The 27,001-nt window shown below is 41.0% G+C and overlaps 1 protein-coding gene across 1 annotated transcript in view; it reads left to right on the plus strand.

The window, feature by feature from the left end:
• Window positions 1–244: 244 nt before the first annotated feature.
• The window catches only part of DSCAM (DS cell adhesion molecule), a 474,394-nt gene continuing 447,637 nt past the window's right edge, over window positions 245–27,001 (plus strand). The window contains exon 1 of the mRNA XM_052794447.1: window positions 245–776. Within this exon, the coding sequence (XP_052650407.1) occupies window positions 734–776 (43 nt within the window). The 5' untranslated portion in view covers window positions 245–733. The remainder of the gene's footprint in view (window positions 777–27,001) is intronic.

Below are 27,001 nucleotides of genomic sequence, written 5' to 3' on the forward strand. Positions count from 1 at the left end.
CCCCCCACGACTTGTCAACACATTAGTCATATACAACTCAGCTGATGCCAAACGGACGCAGTTCAGCCAACTATTGAGAGGCAGGATCTTCTGCTGCCTGCTTCTATTGGTCTTGGTTTTTTCCACTGTGGAGACTTTGTGGTGCTTTAAGACCGCAGAGGGCTGGGAGCGAGCGGGGCTGGCGCTGGGGTTACCGCTCCCCCGCGCCGCGCCGCGCCGGGAGGCAGGGGAGGTTAGGCGAGGGATCAACGTGATTAGAGCCGCAGGAGAGGGAAGATGTGCCCGCCCGCCCGCCCGCCCGCCGCCGGGCCGAGGGGAGGTGTGTGAGGAGCCGGCTCGCCGCGGCTCGGGGCTGGCCGCTGCCCGCCGGGGATGCTCCCGTGCCCGCGCCGGAGGATTTTGTCACCTGTGGCCCTGCCTCCGCCGACCTGCGGGCGCCTCCCTCGGCCGAGGACACACCTGGGCGCCGCGCACCCGCCTCCCGCCCCCGCCGCCGGCCGCCTCTTCCCCCGCCCGAGAGCCGGGCGGCGAGCGTCGGCGGAGCCGCGGGGCTGCAGGCGGGGCTGAGCGCTCGCCGGGCGGACGAGCGGCCCCGCAGGCTGCGAGCGGCCACCGGCCACCGAGGGAGGCGGCGGCCGGACCCGGTGCGCGCCTTGCCTGGCAGCTCCGGCCCGGCCGTGGGCGCGGCGGGCGAGGGCGAGCCCGGAGCGGGGAGCGGGGGAGCGGCGGGGGCATGTGGATGTTGGCCGTCGCCTTGCTCCACAGCATCTCGCATGGTGAGCGCTGGGGGCTCCGGCCCCTTCCCCGGGCCCTCCGCGGGAAGGGGAGCGGGTCGCGGGCGTCCCTTTTGTCTTCGAGGCGTCGCGCTGGCTCTTGGCGGCCGCGGGGGAGAAGGGCCACACCGCTCGGGAGCCGCTCCGACTAGCTTACCTAGCAAAGTGACGGCCCGTAACCTCGCCACGTTACTGCGCGTCTGCCTCCTTCGGAATAAGAGGGTGCTCGGAGGGACGGGCGTAGAGGTGCTTTTTCTTCCTTTCGCGGCTGGAAAAGTACAGAATTTTGCCAAGTGCCGTGCAAACCCGTCTGAGGACACGGGGATAATTTGAAGGGCTTTCATCCTGAGCGTTTGCGTTGAGATGCTGCTTCCTTCTGCGTTTGGGGTTTTTTTAATCGCCCTGTGCTTTCACCCAACACTTCTCTTTTCTTTTTTTTTTTTTCCTCCTATCTTTAAGAAGTACTATTTTAAAATTATTTCCCTTTCATCATTTCACTCTAAAGGTACCTGCTCTGTATTTTTTTTTTCTCCTTCTCACTCATTTATGTAAAAATATGCACGGGTAAGCATTACATCATCTGAAAATGTTGAAGACTCTTTCAGTCAATTATAAAGTTCGGAAGGGGAAATTAGAGCAGAGATAGAATAAGGGTAAACCTGTTCTCTTCTTTTTCTCGTCATTCTGCCAACTCTTTGATTGACAAACATTTATTGTAGTTTCCGGATTTTTTTAATAGTGGATGGGGGTATTTTGGAACATTTTGATATATGGGATTGAAAGCCATGTCATATGTGAAAATATGTTTAAATTGCATAACTTTTATTAAAATGCATATCAGCATTGCAGTTTTAAGGACAGGAGACAAATTATGCTGTAGTCTGGGATTCTAGCTGTTCTACTACGTTGCTTCCTCCTCCTCAGATTTGAGAACGTAGCATTGCCTGTAATGCATTACATCCTGACAATTAAATCGGAAAGATTAAACACAGAGTTCTCGAAATAGGCAAAAGAGGTAGAATAGAAAAATGTTTCTTGTGTCAGATGAATGCAAGAGAAGCATAGGGCAAAGTGTAAGATTTTCCTGGAACATACAAATAATTGAACCTCTAGCAGAGGGTGAGGAATGAATGCTGGATGAGGGTGCCTTCACATCTTCTTAAGTATACGCTGGATGAGAAAATACAGTGACAGGCATGGCCAGTCCTGTGCGAATAACCACATAGATCATAAATTAGGAGGTGAATCTTAAGGGTGTATTTAGGGCTATCTTAAAATGTTTTCATCTTCTGAGTGCCACAGAATGCAAAATGATGGAAAACCCCCAAACTGTAAACTTTAAAATTTTACATTTCTTCTAGCAGTAAGACAACTGCAACAAGTTCTATCATTAAGAAATTTATTTATTTATTTATTTATTTTTGACAGGCAGCGCTGTGCCTTTCTCTCTATCTTCTTCAGCCAGATACCTTGGAGGGAGAGATTTGCTGTTAATAAGACAGACAGACCAGCGCTATTCATTTAAAACTAGATTTGCATAGGAAAGAACCCTGTTTCTGTCCAGAAATCTTGTATCTTTTAAAAAAAGAAGGGGCATATATTTTGGTCTACTGTACTGAGGCTATAAATTTTATGTTCTAAGCTGGTTAGTCCCCCTTCCAGGGGGTTTTGAGGAAGAGAATAATATTTCCTTTATGAGGTTGAAATACTAGGAAAATCACTTTCATTTATTCCTTGATCTATGAAGTCAGCAGCAACTTCACTTTCAGTATCCATGTCTGGATTTTTGGGTCACAATCAAACATGAATTTGTACCCCAAAGATTTTCCTAGTTTTAATAGCATAACATGTAAATGATAGATGCGTCTGCATAGATTCTATACTGCCACACAGCAACATCTGTACATTTGTGAATCTAGATTACTAAAATAAAATGGTTTTGTGTATGGTAATATTTTAAGATGAAAGCATTGTAGAAATACGTGGTGGATGGTTCAATTATTCTTTGCAATTTAAGAAGCGTGTTTGCTTTTGACATCATACTTGATGTCAAAATGAATATGTATTTAGGATCTTTTTAAAGGAAATTTTTGGAAATGGCACCTACCTTTATGTTAAGATTGAATAACTTGGGGTTTTTTATTAGTAACACTTATTTGGACTCTCATATCAGAGCCAAGAGTCAGAGAATAATATTTTTAAAGGACTTCAGATTTTAATGCAATGTCGTATCAGATATGTATCTCTTTGAAGGAAATGACTGCGTATATAAATAGATATGTCACATACACATTTATTTTCATTATTCTATCTATAACTATATCTGAACTCCATTGTGTGAGAGGCAGTATTCTTTTATTACTATATCTGGGGGGTGGGGGGGCATGCTATTGAAGGTTGCTTGGCTTCTGCCATTGCCTTTTCTGACCTCTTTATGGAACTATACTACCTTTACTTCAAATACAAGCATGTGTATGAGTGGTTTTCAATTGTGTTACATCTCTTTCTAATTTTAACTGTAAAATGTGTAAGATTGTTCATGTTTATGTTCCATTTTTTTTTTTCTTCCTTTTTGAGGGGAGAAAGCTTAAAAAATAAACCCACACTTTATGGGTTTAACCCTGTAGTTGTCATCTTGGGCTAAATTTCTGTTGAAGATATTGGAAACCATCTGAATAACAATAGCAAGGTTGGCCCCCATGTCTCCCTACGGTCACTCAGCACAAGTACCTTTTGTCAAATTAGATATGAGCAGCGTCACTGGGTAGGCTTTATGTTTGTGAAATAGCTTCCTTCTGGGGACAATAAAATACTGACATGCTGTTACATCCAATTAGTATTTCTGAAGCCTGAAACAAAACCTTCGCAAATACCTGGTTGAAGTTTTTAGATTTTGTAAAGGCTTTAAACTTTCATTGTTGTGAGTTTCTTAAAAATACAGGTAACTATTAACCATAAATGCATTGCAGCCTTAGTAAGTGCGTGGGATGATATAGACATCAGTGGGAGCTATGCAGCTAAATTCACCACTTTGAAAGCCTGAGTCATGCAGTTACAATCCCGAGCAGTACTTTTGAGTTACCTTCAGGGTTACTATATCTGTACTACCTTCCATGTTACTATACCTAAGTATTCCACAAGCAAGCATGTAAAATTATCAGCAAAAGTCTACTGTAGCCTGGTTATAATTAGTAAGGGAGCATTTCACTAATTACAGGGAGAGGAGGAGGGGGAAGGTAGGGGAGGCTTTGAGGGGAGAACGGCCTCCTTCAAAATCCCGGCTCTCTGTTGTAATTACTGTGATAAAGTTAGTTCAGAATTAGGATGATGTTTTCAGAAACGAGTATCTTTTGGTATCATTTAGTCTCTGCTGTAGGTATGTTGAAGCCATTTGCAGGCTTTTCTCTGGCTGCATTTCTTATATGCCTGTTGTCCATAGATGCTCTGCTGAAATCAATCGAGCATCAGGAGGCACCCAATATAGTACAGATGACACTAAAAATACATTTCTATTAAAATTATTTCCTGTTTGAATCCTTTTGCTGCCCTATAGCTATCAATATGGGTTTTAGCAGCATATTAGAAGAGTGAGAAGGATCACACTGAACTGAGCAGAGGTTAGGCTGGAGAATGAGTAGTGAAAGCGACAGTGGAACTAATGACACTCTCCAAAGAAAATGGTGACTCTCTGGTGTTGGGGATGAAACATTTAAGGAAAAGGGCAAACAGTTCTCTTTGTAGAAACATACTATAATATGTGCATAGCTTATGTGGAATTGTGTAACCAAATCCTTACCTTAGAAAGTTTAATGCATGTGCGGAAAGCGTGTAGCTTGGTATATGTTTGTGGATGGCACAGACAGCTGATGGTGTTTTAATCTGGTGTTACTCGTGCTATGAATAGCTATTAATTAATCACCAAATGCCAAACAGAGAAAAAACGTTATAGCTAGGCAGTGGGAGTACATTGGAAACACCTGTTTCCATTTCAAAAGACGTGTGTTTCTCCTCTGCTGAGGGTGTACCTATCTCCAGGCTTTGGGGCTCGGCAGCTGTGGTTTTCTCACTGGGGAGCAGGCAGGGTGCTGTGCCGCCTGCACGGTGGTGGAGAGCTGGTGCCACGCAACACTAGTGGGCAGCAAACCACACGAGTCTGGCAATGTGTCTGAAAAGCCGTAGGAAGGAAGAGATGGTGCCCGAAGGAGGCATTTTGTCTGCTTTTTTCTATCAATGGTCACTCTACTTTTTAACTGGTGGATGCTGCGTTGTCTTTCCATAGCACTGAAGAGCAGATGTGAGTGACAACGAAGGTATTTTTGGTAACGGTTTAAAGTGAAGTTGATTTCCACAAATGGTAAAAACGGACCCATAAACCCTGCAAAATAGCTTACAGCTCTGCACTGTGATTTCAGTGGCGTCTCTTCAGTGCTGTTGCATCTGGAAAAGTTTAGAAGTTGGTTTTCAATTTGTTTGTTCTTGAGTAAACTTTTGTCATGTAATATACCGATAAATTGAATTATTTGGGAAAATCTTGTGGGCTTGGAGTAGCTCATCCAGAAAGTTCCTCCAGCCCGTGAGCTGTGCAAGGCTCTGGTTACAGGAGCAGCTGGGCTCAGGTTGGACCTCAACTTTTTGTGTCTTTGCCTGGATGAGTGTCCTAACAAATATGCTGCTCTCTCAGGTGCGGGGGTTGTTTGGGGTGGGGAAATAATATCCTTTACCTATTTAATAAACATTGAAGTGCCAAAAAAAGCAAAAAGCAGTGAAACTCAACATCTTTGGGGGTGAAGTGGGGGTGTTGGGGTAGTGGATTGAGGAGCAAAATAGATGGAGCTCTTTCACCTTAAAGTTTACTTTAGTTAACAAGTTAAGATGTACACAGGATCAAGGTCTGTTTGAACATACCACCCATTTAGCCTTTGATTTTAATTGGACTACACCATTTATCAATCTCTCAGTCTAGGATTCTTTCAGATTTCCAGTGGGAAAGACACTAATTCCAGCTTTCACTTTAAAAGCTCGAGAAGGCAGAAAAAACATTATATCCAACTTAATAATTTGATTATTTTTTTAAAAATGTTATTTCTTTTGAGTCATTGAAACCCTAAAAGTACGAAAAAAATCCATTTAAGCAATATGGGTCTGTAGGTCAGAATACTTAATTATTTCAAGGTGAATGTGTAGGTGTATGCAGTTAAATTAATTGTTTCACAATATAGTTTGAGATATTTCACAATCCTTTTTAATCAACGCTTCCTTTTCCTTTAACCTGTTATGAAACCAATGAAATTAAGATTTCAAATCATGTTATTCCTCAAAAGATACCTTATCTTCTCAGTCTTCACCTCTCTGTCTCTTAAAAGCTTTTCATCAAACAATTGGTATTTTCAAAAATAAAATAACATAAAATGGGAGGTATTCCATAAGAGCCTTTCACAGCACAATATTTTAGAGCACTGAAGAGAACCTCTTTAAGAACAAGCCACAGATTCCTCAGGTACTTGTTAGCACTGTGGGCTTTTCTTGCCATTGCTTTTTTTTTTCTACTGCCATTCACTAAAAAATTCTTATTACCTCATGAGTATTTTCTTTTTTTCCCATTAGGGCATTGGATTACTCATCAGAAAAAGAGAAACTAGGGTATGTCAATATACACCTTTCATAACAGAGTGGGCAACAAATGTTATGACACATACTGAGGAAAGAAAGGCAAATGGATGGACAGACAGGATGACAGAGATTAACAGGTCTTCCCAGCATCCCTATTTAAGCTATTTTTACTTAGAAGGCAGGGAGTAAGATTTAAGAGTGAGCCAGCAATCCTATTTATAGAAAGCCATTTTTAAATGCAAAGGCTTTGAGAAAGAGAGTCACCTCCATACTAAACACCAGCCTCCCTGGAGCTTCCTAGTAATTGAGGGAGAGAGCAGCCTGGCGACCCGAGCTGAATCGCTGATGTGCCGCTGCCGAAGCTTCCAGAAGGACAGACCCTGCACGAGTGCGGGAGCACGGGCCATGGGGCAGCCTGAGAGCACATCTGTAAATAGCACCCAGCTACATGTCAGTGTGGCAGATACAAAGGCACATATAAGGACCACCTGAGAATTTTTTTTGCCTGGTTAACATTCAAAGCCTCTACATGCATGCCACCATGGGAGCTGAAGACCAACCATCCTGCTCTTGTGGCTTTTAATCTAGTATATCAGGGATATAGTTCCTTCTGAGATTTATACATATATATATTTATACACACACACATATATATGTGTGTAAATCTATATTGCTTGTAATGACTTAAAAGCTACTGTGTATGGAAAATCTGGCACCTGCTTTGCTGGCCAAGTATACTGATGCTATTTTCTTCCAATTAATTACACAGTAATCCCATGCAGAAGATTTATGGCTTACAATTTATGTTTGTACTAGGCTAAAAATTATTCTTAGTAACTTTCTGTTATCTGAAGTAATTTTTTGAGTAAATTTTGGGGAGCTCTGCAATGTTTTAAGATTATCAGAAGCATGATTCTTGAAACGACCAGGGATCTTTCAATACAATTGGAATATAATTATGTTGCACTGTAGCTGTGAATAGTATCTACCTAATCTACTCACAATGATTCTGTAGATAAGACTGTAGGGTTGCTCTGACTATATAAATATCTGTTGGCATGAAATCCTCCCATGTATTTTGGCAAATGAGTGGCTTATGCTAAGCCTGCATACTAAGGGTGTTTGTCTTTCAGCATTTTAGAGTGGCAGCCTTCCACGGCCCCAGTTTATAGGTACCACAGAATTAAGAGACTTGATGGAAATTGTCTTGGAAGATGGGGTTTAAAACCCCTTGTGTGTTTTCATTTCTGCTCTTTAGAAGCATCTCCATGATAATATGTTGTTGTTCAGTAGAGTTTCCTAGAGGTTTAGTAGTTAGTGTGGGGTTCAGATACTAAATATAAGTCTTTGACATGTGGATCTTGTTTAAGCTGACAAAGAAGGCTAGCTGGGATATGGAGGGATATAGAGGAACCCATATGTTGTTGTTACAGTGTGTACTGGACTGCACAAATCACATGGTGTGATTTGAATGCACCAAAATGCTAGTTGGTTGCTTTTTTCTAGACCGTGTAGAAATGTGATGTGTAAAATGCAAGCTCTGGCTTTTCCTAAATTCTCTTGCATGATTGTTTTTTATATCAGAAATCGTTGTGGTTTTGTGTTTTTTGGCTTGGTTTGTTTGCTTGGTTTGGTTTTTTTTCCCCAGTATTACCTTCTGAAGTCTTTGGGGGTTTCTGTGGGAATGGTATTATTTGGAATTTTGGCCCTGACTCAGGAAAATATTGTGAATGCGTAAAGTCAGTCTCTTGTAAACTAAAAGGTGAGCATGTGACATGCTGTTAGACCAGTTCTGGCTTGAGCAAAGGACAGAAGAAGTCCTTGACAAAGTCCTTTTTGTTATGAAAAGCAGATTCTGATGTCCCTTGAGTGGGATCTTGGTGGAAAAGGTGTCATTCAAGCAAACAAGGCTTTGGGTGGACCTCAGTTTAAACAGAAAAGGCCTCCTGTGGTTCACCATCCAGAAGGTCCTGCAGGCACTGCACATTCTCTAGCTGACTCTTTTTTTCCCCCCGTTAGGTGCCTTTTCTGTGGGGCAGTTTAAAAGCCAGTTCACACATTATTTCTAGACAGGTCAACCATAGTTTGGGTTGCAACGGCAGTTGTAAAGCATAAAGCGAGGCATTTGCTATGTCATGCTATGAAGGAGGTAATCTGGGAGATTGTCACTGAAGTACAAATTCTCTAGATATGTCTGTAGACACTTAATGTAGGGGTTTTTTTGGCATAGTAAAGTGATTCCCAAATGTCTAGAGTAACGATTTGCATTATACTACTTCATGCTTTTAGCTGTATACATTTAGGAAGCTTTCCTTTGTACCTTTCTTCCTAGTTTTGGTGTGTGACTTGAAGGTTTCTCTTCCACCATGACGATATTTTCCACAGCCCTGTTGTGTAGGGGTTCTAGAAACCAGATTTTTATCATTGCAAGGGAAAAGGGGAGAAGCTGGGACAGTAAGGTTCATCTTGCTATGGGACTTTAGTAATGGGCAATGCTTGCCAAGTTTTTTGTTGCATCAATGGTGGCTGGAGCTTTTTGTAAATATATATTTTAAAAACTACAAAATGGATGCTTAAAGGAGGGGGGGGGAAAGGAGTATGAACAGGATTTTTAGTGGGGAAGGTAAGGGAGGAAAAACAGTGAGCTTGAAACTACGTGGGTATCTAGAGAGCATTGCAAGTCATGGCAAGAAGGGTGAGGGCACTCAAAGAACATGAAGCCCTGTAGGACAGCAGGAGGGCAGTCTCTGAAGGCCAAGTCTGATCTGGACAGCTTATGGCAGGAGGCTCTGAAGTCTCGGCTTCATGGTTTGCAGTGTGGAAGGCAAGGTTGAGGTTGTTCCCTTGTAAGCAGGAGCTGTGGGTGGGGAACAAAACAGCATGTGGCTTTGGGACTCCCTGGTGCAGGTCCCTGTGACACCATCTTGGCTGCTGGTCTGTGCCAGGGAGCAAGCTGGTGCTCTGCATGGATCCTGCTTTTCCTAGCGAGGGGGAGCTCAAACTCCTAGCCGCCCTTGTTCTTCACCTGTTTGTATTCAGCTTTTTCTTTCATTTGTGTCTGCTCATGCTATTTCATCTGTGATATAGGCTTAATTTGAGGCCTACAGCCCCTCCTCTTTCCACCTTATTCTTACAGTTATTTATATTTATTTTGGTAGCAAAAGTATTTCTCCCGTCCCTAAAAGTTTTTCCCCTGAGGCAACAAATGGATTTGGGGGAGTGAGGAGAATCAGGGACAGAAAGCAATCCTATGAATATCAGCACGGCTGTAGAGTAGGATGCACGAGTCCCTTGTTTGAGGGAAGAAGGAAGACGCTGAGCTCCTTTATTGGGCAGGAGGGAGATAATTAATCCTTGGAAAAAGAGGCTGAGCTGTCAGGCTTTCAGAGAAGCGCTGGCAGTCGTGATTTGTTGTTCAGCTGTTGGGAGCTGGAACTGGCAGGTATGGTGCAACAGGGTCTGCTCAGCGCATGTGCCTGAACACCGGGCCCTGCTCCTGGGACCCTCTGTGGGTGCAGTTTCTCCTGAGAGCACTGCTGGGTGGAACTGGACGTCTCCAACACACCAGGTTGCTGCCTCATCAGTGAGCAGCTCTTTGTCTCTACAAAAAATTGGAGAGCTGCTTGCTTAGCAAGTCATGAGGAAGACCGTGCAGATATGGTGGGAACACAGCCTGGAGTAGGGAATGTGGATTTTTTTTTTTTTTTTTTTTTTCTGGGGAAGAAGGGAAAGGTTAGGTTTTAGCTTTTCTATCCCGGTCTAGAGTAAAAATCCTGTCCGAACTCCTTCCTTTCTTCACTGTTTTTTTGCCTTTAGCTAGTGCGTTCATGCTTGAGAAGGAGCAGTGCAGCTTTAGAGAGATGTGACTGTCCTGTTAAAGTGCTACATGCGCTCAAGCTGCATTTGCTTCACTAGTGACAGAGCTAGAGGCCTTTTTGAATGTCTTAACCAGTGGCACACGTGAAGGCAATGCAGAGGAAAAGAAATGCCTGTCTGAAGACACTGTTGCTATAGCAGTTCAATGCATATTTATTATATTCAAAAGTTAGTCCCTAATGGATAAAAGCAATTACAGTATTCCTACCACATCTCAAAATGTGTTTCTGCAGGAGAAAAGAATGCTGATTTTTAGTAATTACAAAAGGAGCTAATGAGTTTTTAAAACAGTTTCCACAGCTAAATAATAGTAGTCTGACTGTTACTTAATTTCAAGAAGTTTTGAGAACTTTTTTTGATCAGTGCATTGTGTTTCTGTCTCGGCCGTGTTCAAAGATAACAGCCTTGTTCGACTACTATGTAATGCAGTTACTCTTCCCCACATGGTCTCTGCTACTTGCAGTCCCTGGTGTGGACACATATTGGAGTAATTGGAGTGGGGGATTAAGGTTGGTTGAGCACCTCAGCCTTGGCATTTCCTAAGGCATGTGCATTTGGCCTTGTGCTCAGACAATATTATTTAAAATAAGTAGCATGTATTAAATGGCTAGCACATGGAAAATGAAGGCATTATGACATGGCACAGCGCTGGTACTCTCATGGGGTTAGAAAGTGGAAGATATGGGGAGCTGCACTTCTGATACCAGCAGGAGATGCTGCCATTTGGCTCAGGACTGCTGCCTCCTCACAGGGCAGGAAGAGAAGAGAGATTTAGGGATGGTTTTGGGGGGATGGTGGCTGTTGTCTTGTGTCCCAGCCTGTCTCTGACCGTGGTGCAGTCTCAAGTAGTGTTACCATCTTTATGTTGCTCCCCTCTCGCTTTGCCATATTTTAGTTTTTGTGAGGTGATGCAACGTCTCCTGGCTTTGCTTTTGAATTTTTGCTTGGAAAGAAACAAGCAAGAAGTTAAAGCTAAATAGTAAACCAGCTCAAGATATTTTAAAAAACATAATTTTAAACTTTTTAATGAAATTACCTTAACTTTTTGATTAAGTAGACTCCAGGTACGCTGGTATGGTGGTTCTACCTTTATGCTAGTAAGAAACTAATTTATTGCCTTTTATTAGTTTATCTATCAGTCACTTTTCTGATTAAAAGTGTGACAGTGCTTTAAAGTGACATACTGTTTGGTGCTGGGGTCTTTTCTGGAATTGTCACTTGCAGTGGAGAGTCGCATGCTATGCTCTTGAGAGTTTCCAGACTGTGCATACAGACTGCACATAGGGTGCCCAGTATGGAGAAATCCTGGGGTAAACTGGCCCTATGCTGTAACTGGTTACCTTGTTTTATTAATGTAGTCATTCTGAGAAGCCAAAAGGATTATTAGTAATAGCTCTGTAAGAGGGATATAATCAATTTAAATCAGCTCACAGGTGAGCCTGTATGATCTGGTGCCTTTAAAATGTAGGTGAGCAGCTCATCATTTTGCTTCCTTACATAATATTATAGGAAACTTTTTTCCAAGTCCAATCTTATCTATTAATATTGCAGTTCATTACATTTAAATGTTTTTAGTGTCCAGAAGAATAATCCATTTGAAAAGCTAAACACTTATTAAGAATGTAACTGAATTATTCTTTTGTATAAAAATCCAAACAAAAGACACCTCCTAAGATCTTCTCCCACTAACACCCAGCTTCTCCCCTTCCTCCTTCCCATACAGTCTTCCAGGCTTCCTTCTGTCCATGCATCTCTTCCTGCCCACTCTGCAGACACAAGTGGCATTTTATTGTATGGGTAGACTTCAGGGGTGATTATTCTGGTCTCTCCAGATTTCTGCTTTTGAAAAGTGGCGTGATTTTACCAGGAAAGCTAGACAATATTACACAGAGAAACTCCCTTAACATCTTTTGCTTTCCCATTCTCCCCCGCCCTGAGCCAAAAAACCCAGCTGATTTGGACTAATTACTTCAAATGCAGTTTGTAAAAGGACGCTAATACTTTGCTGTATCCCTGAAGGTCATCTAAGCGATCTATAGTTAAACATTCATGTGGGAGACTCCGGGGGAAACAGTAAAGGATGATTATAATGGAAACACTGTGGGCTAAAGAGTGCTCGTACTCGTCTTCCTATGGCAAACCAGGGTAGTGTAGTGTTCCTGTGGTTTTACAGCTCTTCCTTAAATCTGAATAAACTATAGTTTGCAGACCCAGCTTCAACATCTTCCATGCTGGAGAATTGTATGTGATCTAGGACTGGAATATTTAAACTGCTTCTTCAGCACTACGATCCTCAATCTCTGTTGTGTTTTATTAAGAAAAAAAAAAAAATCTGTGCATGATCTTGAGTCATTAAAATGTGCTGGGTGCCCAAGGTGTTTCTTCGTCTGTTCCTCTAGCAGCTTTTCCCCTCAAGTGATTATGCTAATTAGTGTTTGATCAGATGATTAAATTATAATTCGATTAATCCTATGTGCTAAACGCTCTGAATGCATTTCCATCGCCTGAATGCCTTGTGCTTAAGTGTTGCTGTTTGCAGCTTGGTACGAGGGTCTTGCCTTTTCCCGTACCTAATGGATTTTCTGTATTAAAACCACCACAGTTCCTTTTGACGTTGGGAAACAGAGAAAAGGGCTTTTTGTTTTCCTACTCTGCTGAACAGAACCAGAAATATATAGGTTCCCCCTAGATGATCTGAATGTTCCTAGGGATTAAAAAAAAGACGGGAAAAAAGGGTTCAAGCTTTTTATCTGTTAGTATACACACACCTCACATCCTGTTCACAACTTACTAAGACAAAAAACTGTGGAACAGCTAAATCCTCTATCTGTTTCCATTCTGAGTGGTATTTTCCCAAAATAATTCTCCCTTTTTCAAAGCTGAAATATATTTTGGTCCAGAAGACTTTCCTCTTTGCAGAACAAATTGTTTTCTGTGTGTGTGTAAGAGGAAGAGAGAGAGAAGGCTGTTTTTCCTCTTGCTACCTGCTTTCCCTCCCTTTTCATCCAGGTTTATTTTTGCATGTCATCTGTAGGAGATAATCTCCAGGAAGGGTGTAGAACGGAGAACACACTGAATTTATAACCTTGGTGCCGTTAAGAGATTAACGCTTAGCTGCGGCATTGCTTTCTTTGTCTTTGGCGTCCTGCATTTTTAGGTTATCTAGTTTCATGTGACTAGGTTCTACATATTGGAGAAAAAAGAACAACAACAATAAAAAAAAATAAACCACCTTTTAAAGAGGAAGTACTTTGGCTTTGAATATTAAATATAAACAGGTGTTACACCTGTGTTATATAGCTAGATGTGTTAACTGACTTCTCCATTTTTGTGGAGGTAGACACCAGTGTCTTCCTCTGTCAGAGACTATTTGATAGTAATAAGTGGCCTGAGTTCAGAGAGAGAATGCTAAATTTAAATCCTTTGGTTTGTTTCCATGCTACAGTGCAAAAAACCCCCATCATGGAGCAACCTCCCTCCCTCTCTCACTCTCCTGAATTTATCTCAGGGGAAGCATGAGACAGATTGAACACAGGGTTGCCAAGACCTGTCTAGGGGGATTTTGCTTTTTTGTACCCCAGGTGTGGGAAGGTAAAGCAAGGGAATAGGGATGTAAAGGATGTTTTCTCTTCCCTCTCCCTCCCTTTGTTTACTTTAAAAGCTGTCAGAGATTCATAGAGCTCCTATAACATCTTATTTCACTCCATTCAGACTGTCTAGGAAACAATTTTACCTGTGAGGTGACTGGCATGCTGCAATCTATTACCAGCTATAAAATGACATGGGGTAAATGCGTCTCCATAATTAAAGTCACAGAGACCAAAAGCACCTTCGTACTATTGGTCTTTAAAGTGCAGTTGTGCAGCAGTGATTGAATACAGAGATCTCATCAAGTTTATAGTTTAAGAAAATCTATGCCTTGTCAATGAATTCAGCCTCATCCTTTGCCAGGGACCTTACCCTGTGAGACTCGCTCTCACCCTTGGCGCACCAATTTACTCTTTTGCCTCGGTTAGTCGAGTGAGTATCCCAGGCAGTTGTCCCACTTGCTTACTCCCTTTGTCCAGATTGTGGGCAGATGTTTGTTCTGTAAACATCTGTACAGATTTAAGAAGTTACAACCTATGGTTGTCTACTGCTATGTGACTGGGAGGGGTTGTTGCCCCTGCAGGTTACCCCAAGAGTAGTGGTTTGTGTGAGTGATCCCTGACCCCTTTCAGTAAGAGGCCACATGAATGCAAACCTCCTGTTTTGAATTGCAGCCAATATAGTTGTCTGTAAGCAGGACCGCTCACATGAATCACTCTGCTGTCACAGTTGTGTGGGGTAGAAACCTCCATCTGGAAAGCAGTGATGACTAGCTGGAGGCAGTAATGCCTTCAACCAATTCAGATAAATAGATCTGGAAGTAGGCTTGTGTCAACATCCCCATTTTAGAACTGAAAGAATTAGGCTAAGCTGAATTAAGACTCTAATTCTAAATGAAAGTGCTAGCTTAGGATGCTGCTTAGCTCATTCTTTTTTAAAGTTTAATTTCAGATTCATTTCCTGAGTATCCCCATGTGGATGGGTCCTCAGACTCTGCCTAGCCTTGGGTAAGCTACTTAAGCTTGTGACCTGAGGACGTTACGGCAAAATAAGCTAAAATGCATGTGGGAAGTGCATTAGATATTCCATATGAACTAATTATATGCCTGCTTTTTTTCTTTATGGCAAATGTCCTCTGTGTGGTCTTCCACAGCAGGCAGAGGTCAGCTTTGTAAAGGTGATCTTGAAGTAGGGGAAGGATATTCAGGTAGGAAACTAGCAAAATGGCTGTGGAGAATGAGGTACTCCAAACTATTCCCTTTCAAGTCTTTAAGTCACTTCTCTGTCTGTGTAATGGGGATGCTTTCTATGCCCACCTGGCAAGTGCTCTTTTGGATGAATATAAATATCCTTAGAGCTTCGAACTTCTAGATGTAGAGGAATTCATATTCTGCAGCATGAATACCCTTTTGAAAAATGCCATCTCTGTTACTGTGTAGTCCTTGCTCTTTCCCTAGGAAGTACACATGCTGAAAATCTAGCAGCAGAGGTCAGTACTGATTTGCATTGGAGAAGCAAACCTAAACTAAGAAGGAAGGGACAACCTCTCCAAACATACTGTATACAAAAATACAACACTTTGCTACTGGCACCACCTGCTTAACTCATGTTTTCTTATGACGTCTTCATATAAAAACTGGTAACAGTGGATAGGATGACACCTGCCAGGTCCACAAGATGAGCTGTTGCTATTTTAGGCATATACTTCTTCCTAAATATATTGAGCTCTGCTTCAAATGTATCTGGACTGTAGCTAGTGTGACTTCCCACCTTCATATAGCTACAAACACATAAAGAGGGATTCTGAAGAGGGTCTGTCTTCAGGGGTAGGGGACACACACAGGACAACACGTAGTTCTGACCTCAGTTAGTCTCCTATATCTTGCACAGAAACTTGATGAACTTCCTTTTCCTTTTTAAACTTGTCATTGAAGGTTTCCATATTCTTTGTTGGAGGCATATGCTGAAACAACCCTTAGTACTGACAAATTTGTCAGACCGTTGGTGCTCTGCCTGATGCATGTGTTGTCCTTTCTAGGAAACAGTCATGCTTCCTTGACTGGTTTTAATGGATGTAAACTTTTCTCTCTCACTCTCTCCGCTCCTCTCCCTGACCTTCACACTTTCTCAATGTATTTGGCGTTGGCTGGTTTGTTTGATTACAGTTGGGTGTGCTGATTTAAAGCTAGTATCAGCTCGGTTGCTACAGTTCAGGTTGTTCTTCATAGTTGCTGGAGTTGTGGTAGGGTGGTCAGGGCTGCACACGGTTGCATCTGATAGGGAGGAGAAGAGAAAGAACAGGTATGCAAGCTGGAGCAGACCCTTCCCTCTCATGAGACTTGAAGCCTGTGCCAACACTGGGCAGTCCATCACCCCAAGGTTTCTTCTTGGTACCCTTATCCCACTCACCAGCCTGCCTGTGTATCTAGTTTGCATCACTAAGAGCTAAAAACTCCCCCCCCCCCCCCCCCCCCCCCAAATTGTCACTTGCGTGTTGGACAGCGAGGCATGTAGCATGCTTAGGAAAATGTTATCAACCCCCTCCTTGTCTTGTTTTTCTTGCAAGTAAGGCTTGTATCAGGTGCAGCTTCAGGCTGCCCCCAACTCCTGTGAATGTGTAGTCTGGAATAAGTACATGCAGTTAGAATCCTATCCAGTCTTACTCTCTGAAAACCTCCTGTACCTTACAGGTGTTCAGTTCTTTGCTGTTTGCAATAGCTATTTCCTGTATATCAAGAGAGAGAGGTGGGGACAGGAGGGTATTAGAATGAGGAAACGGTCCTCTGGCACAAACCTGGATATTTTCTTTAAAAAAATAAAAAAAGAAAAGCCTTCAGCTAATTCTTGGATTTGGGTCCATGAGCAGCTGACTACATTTGTCATGAATGACAATTAGTAATGCCTAGAAACAACAACTAAACAGAGCAGAAATAAGATCGTCTGGGGAGAGGGGGGAAAAAAACGACAAAAACCACTGGATAACCCATATGCTATATTTTCAAAGCGGAATTAGTGAATCAAAAATATTTAACTACTGTATGCACTTAAACTCTAGACCACCCATGTGTGGAAGATTTTCTTGGCTGGAGGGCACAGAAATTTCCATTTTCCTGTCTTTTGCCTTTTCCTCTTGCATTAACAACAGCTAGTGCAGTACTAGCTCTCACCTCAGGAGGAAAGTCTTCTTCCTGCTGTCCTCCCCTCTTCCTGCCCAGGGCTGTCTCTGGTGCCATCTCAGCACTTGTCAGTCCCAACAAATTGATTCAAAAGTTAGAACAGCAATTTCTCTGTGTTTTAACTCATTTTTCTCCTACCATTCCCCTTTCTGTCCTTCCCAAGTCACACCAGAAATGTAAATATTCAGGGATTATCCATCCTCAGAGATGACTAAAACTGAATAAGAAATTTTACTTTAGCTCTGCCAGAAAGAAGCTTGGATTCAAACACCTGGAGTGACTTACTTTTATTCCCTCTTGGAAAAACTGACTTAATGAAAATAAATGTGCTTCTACAAAGTCAATATTTCTTTCAAGTTCTGCCTGTGCTTTCATCAGCTTGGGGTGTGTATGTGGGAGAATGGTTAGAAAGAATATTCAGAAAAATGCTTTCTGGCAAAGAAAGAGATCACAGATCAGATCAATGAAATTTCCATAGAAAAGAGAATTGAAGTGATTTAATTTTATCAACTGGAAATCTTATGTCTGGGACCAGTTATGTTTTACTGGTAACTCTAGCAAATAAACTTCTTTGAGAAAATATCATAAAAAAATAATTTTGTAAAACCTCAAAAACAAAGTCTGGCATGCAATTTCAAAATGAACTTATGTGTTTCTATAAAACCATTAACATGAACGACTGTTGATCTTGACAGGCTGTAACAAATGTGAAGGTCCTAGCAAAGTGTTGTTTAATTAGTTGTGTTGTGGTACATGATCATAATGTGCAAATGTTTGAGAAAACATGTCCTTTCACAACTGAAGTTCTCAAGGGACAAGTCATGCCAACAACGATGCATTAGCAAAATAACGAAAGTGTGCATCTTACTTGAATTATTTTTCCTTGTCAGTGTACTCAAACCATTTTAATCATCTCATTTATGAGACCCTAGCCAGTTTATTATATCAGATTAAAAGTGGCTGCATTAACCCTCAAACCCTGCACAATTTGACCTAAACCACATGAAGAATTGGCTCCTAAAAGAATCCGTTAGGCCAATCCTCTGTTGTAGTCATTCAAGCATAACACAGTTGCTTTGTATGTGTTGGGTATGAGCAGTTAATGGTGACCTAGTGTACACTTTTTTTATGCATGTAAGTGGTCTTTTGGGATTTATTCTGGGATAAGAATGTTATAACCACGAATAATGAACTTTAAGTACTGTGGCAAAATCAAGACTCCTTTCTGGATGATGCTATGGCAAATATTAACACCTGAAGGACACGCTTTCGTGCTTCTGGAAAGAGGCCTCTCTCTCTATTTGTCCCCATCCGTCCAAGCAATAAATGCAGCTGAAAATGCTTTTCAAGTCCTCTTTGTACGTAAGATTTCACTGCTGACCTGTCATAAGTCAAAATTCTGCCTGGAATGGGCAATACACTGTTTGTTCCACGTCATAGAAAGCTGTGGTGCTCTAGAACGCAGGAAATAAAACCGAGGCAGCATTCTAGCCTCTTGAGATCTTCCTAAGTAATAAACATTAATAGAGGTACTTGATTTTGTGCACTGTCGTCTTACAGAAAAGTCCTAAATATTCTAGTACATGTAACAAGTAATTGCTTGTTCTTGGCTGTAGCTCCTTGCTTTTGGGTCTGGCTAACAATTGTATTTGCCATTACACAGTTGCCCAGTTCATTAAGAAATTGATTGGAATATGAAACAGTACATAATATAGTATTAAATAGTGGCTCACATTTGCTAGCCTGCCCTTCTCTTCATTCAGGAAAGAAAAAAGTGGTGATTGAGTCATCACATTTGGTCAATAAACAAAAAAGTTATTATATGACAATTTCATAGAACTATTAAAAAAGAAGGCATACAGGCTTTTGCAATTTTGTGTTCATAGTCTGTGGTCTAATTTATGTGACTGAAGAACAAAACCCACCACTTTATAGACTACTGATATACTTTTAGACATACTGATTGACAAGTCATAAGTAGTGCTCCCAGCAACATTTTAGTTCTGTGGATTTACAGCTCATTATCATTTATGCTATCCGGTAAAGATTTAAAGCTGGTACATTTTTAGAACCTGAAATAGGAAAAAAATGTGACAAAAATAATTATCTCTGAAATGTGTATTACTAGCGTTATCAAATCCTTATTTTAGCAGAAGTATGTATTGGTGTTTTAAAACTGAGTAGCAGTTGACATAAAGTTTAAGTGGAAATATTTCTGCATTGATTTTGAAAGTGTATTTGATCTTAATGGCTCCATAACTAGGCAGAAGAACAGTATTAGGTGGCTAGGCATTAAAGCTTAGAAGACCTAACTCAAATCCCTGCTTTGCTATGTGTTTTCAGATGTGATGTCAGGGAAATTTACTTGGCTTATATGGGTGCTGGTTCCTCACCAATTAATAAAGAGGGTGTTCTTCTTCAAAAGGTGTTAGTATAATTGTGCTCAGGAACATGACATGTATACTCCATGCTGGTGGTTCCTATATGGAAGTCCAAAAGAAAAAACAAATTAATTTACTGTTGAGTGAATCATTACTAAAGAAAATAGCCTGGAAAAATGCTTATTTTAAGCAGTATTAGCATTGTTCAGCAGGCACTTTGGAAACCTTGGAGGTGAATGAAGAATGAGTCATAGGGATATAAGTAAATAAATTGCTCCTGTGTACTTTAGTCTGAAAAACCTAGAAAACCTGAGATAGAGTGTGTGCACATCTAACTGCAATACAGTTCATGCTTTAGAAGGAAATATGTGTTATTCAGGTGAGAAATGAGCTCCCAGGTATCAATTTTATTTTTTCTTCCCTGGATCAAGGGAGCCCTTTCAAGGTAATCTGATTTCAGCATTAACTGTGAATTCTGCCGGCTGCCTCTGGAAAGCCATGCTCTCTGTGCCAGGCAGTAATTGCGTTAATCATCCATTTTTAAATAACTGCATTTGAAGTTAAGTTGAGAATTGCTTTTCAGATCTTTAATTTGCTTTGGAAAAGTGAAATAATTCCCACAAGGGTTGTGCTAATCAATATTCCAAAGGCAAGTAACCTTTGCTAATACTTGAACATGGGATACTCTATATTCTTCTGTTTAAAGAATTCTTGGGGAAAAATACAGCAATTCCATCTGTAATTTGGCAGGTTAATAACTTTTCTGACTGCCAGGCATGAGGGTTTTTAGTCAACAGGAGATTCATCAAGTGCAGAATTGTGTTGTATTATCTTCCTTTCGTTGTTGTTGTTTTTATTTTAAACCTTCTTACTAATATAAATGATGACAAATTGCATAGCTGTAAATTTGAAAGTCCCTAAATGGCGTTTTTGTCAAAGCCTTTATGCTGAAATGCTTACTTGGAAAGATTTTAAACCTTAGGAGCCGGGGGAGGGGTTTTAATTATTATGCATCATGACACAATGCATTATGCATCATGGTTGTTTTTCTGCTTTTTAAACACTTGTTATGGATGATGAGACTAATATAAATGGACGTACAGGGAAAGCTTCTGCAAAACCTTCTTATGATGTCATATTCTGTTTCTGAGGAATCTCGGTACTGCCTTACTTGGAAATGAGAGAATAAGCAAACTTAAAAAGGCACCTGGAAGCACACTAATAATTAGCTGACAGGTAGTCATCAAGGGAAAGTCACCTTTTTTTTTTTTTTTTTTTTTTTAAAGGTGCCCTCCTGGTAAACTGGATAACAAACTTATGTGTTAAAAATGAAGAATGATAGAATATGGGTGTTGCTGTCTTAAACCTGGGAGTATTTGACCCTGCTTCCTTTGAAACCACCTGCAAATTACTACTGATGCTCAGAATTTGCTTTCTTTACCTTGTTTTTCCCACCCAAGCATGCACATTACTAGAAAATACATTGGTACTGGGACTGATTAAAGAGCTGATGGGATACAATAGATTCAGTACTAGAGCTGCTTTTTCTTCTTCCCTCTCCCCACCAAGTAAACATTTGCTTTTCCCTTGAAACCAAGTTGATATTTAGGTTTTGTGCAGGTAGAAGAGGAACAAAGGGGAGAATTGTGCATTGATTTCTTTAATAAAACCTATTTTTTAATAGTCATACAGACTGCCTAGGCTGCATCCTGTAAAAATTAAGGGGGAGAGAGGAAGGCTGAATAGATATTTAAGGAGTCACAGCAGGCAGTGGATTTGAGAGAGGAAAAAAAAAATTACTGTGCTTCCCCAGAAGGCAAGTAGAATACAATATTTCATATTTGAGAGTTGGGGAAATGAAATTTTAGTGTCATTGTGGACACTAAAGATGATACTGCTCGGTGACCCACAGACAATTGGCAACTGCATTTGTTTCTTGAGACGCTTATCAGGAAAGTCTCAAATCTGTGTCCCCCCACCGTTCATATCACCAGAATTAATTGGCTGCTAGTTGCACCCTGCTTTGTTAAAGGGAAAAACCCCCAAACATTCCCTTCTCCATCTACACGTGCTGTTTTAAAGGCTGCTATGGTTCCATGTAGGCTGCTGCTGAGGAATGCATTATGTTAGTGGGAGGATGGTGTCTTCTTCACTGACCAAGCTTAAGCTGTGAAGCTGAGTGCCTGTACCTGAGGAAGTGCTGCAGCTCAGCCCGGGGTGGTTGTGCCTCGTGCTCTGCAGCTGGGAACAGAAATCTACCTGCAGGCTGACACCGGTGGGTATAGTGTGGGGGTTTTGCCATGAGGTAGTAAAGTGAATTTGGGTTGTTCTTTTTATCTATAGTCACTATTTCTGCATTTTTTTCCAACTTTGTGGTTACAGAATGATAATTATGTCTCCTCTCCCCCTCCCCACGCTGCCTAAATTTAATGAGACTGTAATAACATCTTTGGTATTATGTTTGAGCGTTGTTGCTCTGCAGTAGATTTGGACATAAAATCCTACCATTTGCCTCCTCGCAGGGACCATGGCCAACCTTCTGTAAAGATGCAGAAAGAAATGCTCATGCAGTCCCTTCTCTGCTGCCAGTGCAGCAAGTGGAAGCCCATGCTCAACAGCAGGACATGCACATGTTTGCACCTGGTCTCATCGATGCTGGGCTAGCAAAAATGTCAACTCTAAGATCCTAGTATCAGTTACTTATAGATCTTGTGTCCTTTTTTTCCTCTCATGTATTTTCAATCAGTAAGAGCTCTATTCTGTATCTAGGATGTTTGGAAGAGCCTTAGTAATGTCAACTTGTGTGTTGAACTCTTGGCAACTTGCACCTTGCTGCTGGGTTGTGAATGATGATGCTTTCTTTCCATCTCCATTTATTTTGCTAAATACAAGCATTTGAAGGCTTTATTTATATTACTTCTCTACATTCTTCATATAGGATCTCTCCTTGGTTGTTCTACTGAAGATCCCTACCATGTCCTACAGGTACCTTCCTTTGTGTTGAAATGCCCTCAGTTTCACAGAAGATCTTTGTTTAACCTTCTGATTGCTCTACAGTCTTCTCATTGAAACTCCTGCGTACCCAGGGAGAAGAAAAAGAAATAGGAATAGAGAATATGGAGTAAGCAACAGGACATAGAAATATGACTTTGTTTTGTTTTGTTCAACTCTACTGCTCTTCCCCTTCTCACTCCATCTTCCCATCTCTCAATGTTGTTATTGCAGTTTCCCAGAGATATCTTCAAAAGGAGAGCAGGTTCAAAGTTCTAGGAAAATATAAGAAACAAGATTTTAATTGTTATGTTGCTTCTGGTCCCTCCTGCACTGTTTCCTTGCTGTCAAAACCAGTGCATTGCCAGAAGACACAGATAGGAGTTCAGGTTGTTCCCCAAATCCTCACGTGTCCTAGGATGGGCTGTCACTTCTGCTGTAGTGAACTCTCCTGATCAAGTTGGAGAGGTGTGTTGTGTTTGGCTAAGAAGGATGTGAGAGCCTGGCCTGGTGGACACAGCCAGGTAACCGTCCTCTTCTGTGGAAGACCAGAAACACAAGAGCAGAAGGAAAGAAACCATTTTTTCCAAGAATGCCAGAGAATATTTTGTGAGGTCCAAGAAGAGAACAAAAAGCCACATTGCTTGTCAGAGGCCAAGGAGAACCTGCTCTGTTCCTCGTCACCGGGGGAGCTCGTCCTGCATTCCTCTGGGGGAGAAGAGGGATCCTGTAGCCATCGATCTCTATGCTAGCAAAGGACAGGAAAATTCTTAGGATGAAGAGAACACTACAGAGCTGTTATATGGGAAGGCCAGACCAACAGTATGGCTGCAAAATCCAGCCAGCTTCAGCTCCTTATTCCTAACTTCAGGAGGCATCAGTTGTCCTGCCCCAATCTTGCAGTCCCTCTGTTCTTCAATACAGAGGTAGAAGCAATTGAATGGTACTACCTTGACCTAAGGAAAGACAGAAACCTGGGCTGCCCATGTTTTCCTCTTCCTTGTAGGAGCTGCTGAAGACATTTTTTGTCCTTAATCCCCCTTTTCCTATCTTCTCATTCTGAAACATGGATCCTGGTTTTTTTTTGTCGTCACCGCCCTCCTTCTAATAACAAAGGAGCACATTTAAATGCAGTGACACTTCATCTTGAGCTTTATGAGTAGCCAGGTTTTCTGACATATCTGTACACTCAGCTCAAAACCTGTCTTTGAATGCAAATGTAGCAATAATCATAGATGGAAAGTTTCTGGACAGTACTGTAGTCTAAAATGCCTGCTGTCACAGGGATGGATTCTCTTCCACCTTTCATTTGAACAGGAGTGGTGTTTGTTACCTTTTAGCTACTTCCACATAGGGTTGCTCAATTGTGACATACTTTGCTTAGCCTGAAGTTTCTGAATGTGTTCTGTAAAAAACTTAAATCCTTATTGTTTTCAGGCACTATCAGCTGAACAGAAGGAAATGCTGATACTATGGAAAAACTCTTGCTAGTGTACAGGAAGATTTTTTCCTCTTCACTGTGCCCCTGCTGTTTAGACATATTTTTTAGACTGTAAGGAGACTTGAGAAGAAAGTACAACGAGGTTGCGTTATTGTGCTGCTTAGTCAAATTTGAGCATGTTCAGCACGTGTGCCTTGTTAGTTTGGTCTCAGTCCTATTGAACTCATGGGATTCTTTCAATCAACTTCTGTAGGAGTTGGAGAAAGCTGATGGTAGTAAATGGTTTTACAAAGAGCTATACTGTTTTTGTTTGTCCTTATAAATATTTTATGGCATCATGGCTTTGTAAAAATGCTGCAGTTTTGTATAGTACATCTAAATAAGAATAAGCCTACACAAGGTAATTTTTTCTCTGTGCATCAAAAGAGAAAAGAAGAAGAGTGAGTTAAAATGCATAATGAAGCACAGCATGTTTCTAGTGCTGGGTGACCTGTATTGTTGTTATAAGATTTAGTAGAAATGCATACTAGAAAAAAAAGTCCTTTCCATAGTATTTAGACTGAATACTAACATGAAATGTTAAGATATTACTTGTGTGTGATGTTCAGGCTGGCAATGGAAAGAGCTGCAAGTAGTAGCCAAAGATTAAATGAGATACCAGGACTCACATTCCTTTCTTAACACTTACAACTTTCTCAACTTTATAAACTAGCCTTTTCCATTGTAAAAATTGAGTATCTTGTGCTTTTTCTATGGATTGCTTACAAATTTTTTCTGTTTGCCTGTTGGGTTTTTCTTTTTTGTAACCAGCTAGGGAAAAAATGAAGCTCCAGTGAATTCTTGTTGTTTGATTACTTTATGACAAAGGGCTTTGTTTCAGAATCTGCCTATACTGAGCACAACATGGGAGTGTGTGACTAGCAGTGAGGATGGAAGAAAGCCTCTATCCAATTCTTTTTGATTAAACAAAAATGTTTACAGAACCTGCCTTTAAAAACAAACAAACAAGAAAGGAAACTCATTTGGACAATTTCTGGCACTTTTTTGTTTTGATTTAATTAGAATTTTTTTCTTTGGTGTGTGCAAAATAAAGTCTCCAGTTGTTATTAATTCCTGACTGAGAACTATCTCCCTCCATTTTAAGAATACTTCCTAAAAGTTTGTTGAATGAAAATGGCATACTGAGCATAAGCGTTAAATAGGTTTTTACATAATTAAGAAATGAGCAGCAGGCTGTGACTTTGAATGTTTGCAGCACAGAATGAGGATTCTCCCATTGCTGAGATTCTATTAAATTTGACAATGAGAGAATTCATGGTTGACTTGTGCTTGGTGGTCTGTCAAGTCTGAAGCCAGTGCCATTTATTGAGGTTTAGAAACTCTTTACAGAAGCTAGATCTTCCTTTGCACAGAAACACTGTTTGGTACTAAGGTTTACCCCCTTTCTGAGTTATCACCTGTGCAGTTAATGTGTACGTGTGTTTAATATCATCAATTCAGTAGCAACAGATTATAAGCACAGTAGCCTCTAGCACATCTTAACATAGCTCCGTAGTTTATTTAATCAAAAAGGTAGAAGACTTTAGGAGATGGAAAATGAGTACCTTTGCCAAACATATCTGATCATGTCCAGTTTGCCAAGTTAAGCAAACATTTTTAACATGGGGAGGTAAAGAGAGAAAAGCTATTTTTCAGAGTATAAAACATCTGGATGCACTACTTATGCAGACAAATGCTGTGACAAAGTAGAGGAGAAATCGGTATTTTCAAATAGATTTATGAATCTGTTTCTTGCTGGAATATTTTCCCTACAAAAAAAGGCTAATCCTCATTTTTTGTTTACTTGCATGGAAGTCTTGAGGTGCTCTGCAGTGTATGCAAGGGCTGGGCAATTTTGCCTGTTACTGGTGACTTTTGCTTGCTTGTCAGCTGTTGTAAACAATTATAATTGAGCTGACAGTTATGATACTTAAAGTTTTAGTTTCAGGACATATACATTTCCAATAAAACTACATTTTATTCTTCAAAATACAGTTCTCATGACTTCTGTTCTGCATCAAAAGAATTATTTTCTTCTCTGATTTTCTTGCTCTCCCTTTCTTTTGACCTCTCCCCTCTTCCCTGGAGAAAAAAAAGCCTTGAAGATGAAGTTAGGGGACACTCATGTGGAATTTGAGGCTACTGAATGAGCTAAAAAGCAAACAAGATAAAAACTTTGTTTATGTATCGGTAGGAATGGGCAAAAGTAGTCTTTAGAATTAGAAGGGCTCCATCATGAACTTGAAGCTGTGATATTTCTTGGCATCTAGAGGGCAAGAGGTGATGGCTCGTCAGCCTTAACAGGCACAGATCCAGAGAGTACCTTTGTTTTGGGTCTTTAACTCTGTCCTCCTCTGCAACTTCAGCTGTATGATTCTGTCATCAATTTTGACCTACAAACTCAATAGAACTTGTACCCACGTACTTGTCACCTAAGCAGCAAACGTAGAACTGACATGCTTACCAGTTCTGGGAAGTGGGAATCATGCAAGCAGTTGCCCTGATGCCCGCCGGTTGGCTGACTGGTCTGATGGGGGTTACCAGGTTAGTCGGTGATGATCCAGCTGCAGCACACAGGCTGGTGCTGCTATAAGGGAGGAGGTGGGCTGCGCTGGCGAACCGCCTGCTGCTGTTCTGAGATGCAAACCACAGTGGGACTGGTCCCAGCTCAATGGGACATGGCAGCTGTGGCTACCACCAGCAAAACTCTGTGCTACTGCATACATGCAATATCTTCCAACTTTTCATCTGCCTGGTAGTAACATGGACACATCTAAATCATTCTGTGCATTTTTTAATATGCTTGCATTTTAATGTGAAGGTTTCAAAAGTATGCACTGTCTCTAGTGGCATGTTCCTGCATGTGATGCTTGTTTCTGACGAGTATTTTGGTAGACTTGGAAAAAATAATTTGAAGTATTTATATCCTTTTAACAAAATGGTACCTTTTTCTAAATTGCTGATGTTGTTATACTTTAAAAAAAAACAAACCCAAAATATTCTCTAAGTTTATAGCAGTAAAAATTCTTTGCAGGTTCCCAGTCTCAAAAAGTGGCAAAAAGGTATATATGGATGGCTGCAGAAAGAAGAGGAAGATGGGGTAAAACTAAACTGTACTTTTGATTC

This window comes from Harpia harpyja, chromosome 8 (assembly GCF_026419915.1).
Source record: "Harpia harpyja isolate bHarHar1 chromosome 8, bHarHar1 primary haplotype, whole genome shotgun sequence".
Classification (NCBI taxonomy): domain Eukaryota; kingdom Metazoa; phylum Chordata; class Aves; order Accipitriformes; family Accipitridae; genus Harpia; species Harpia harpyja.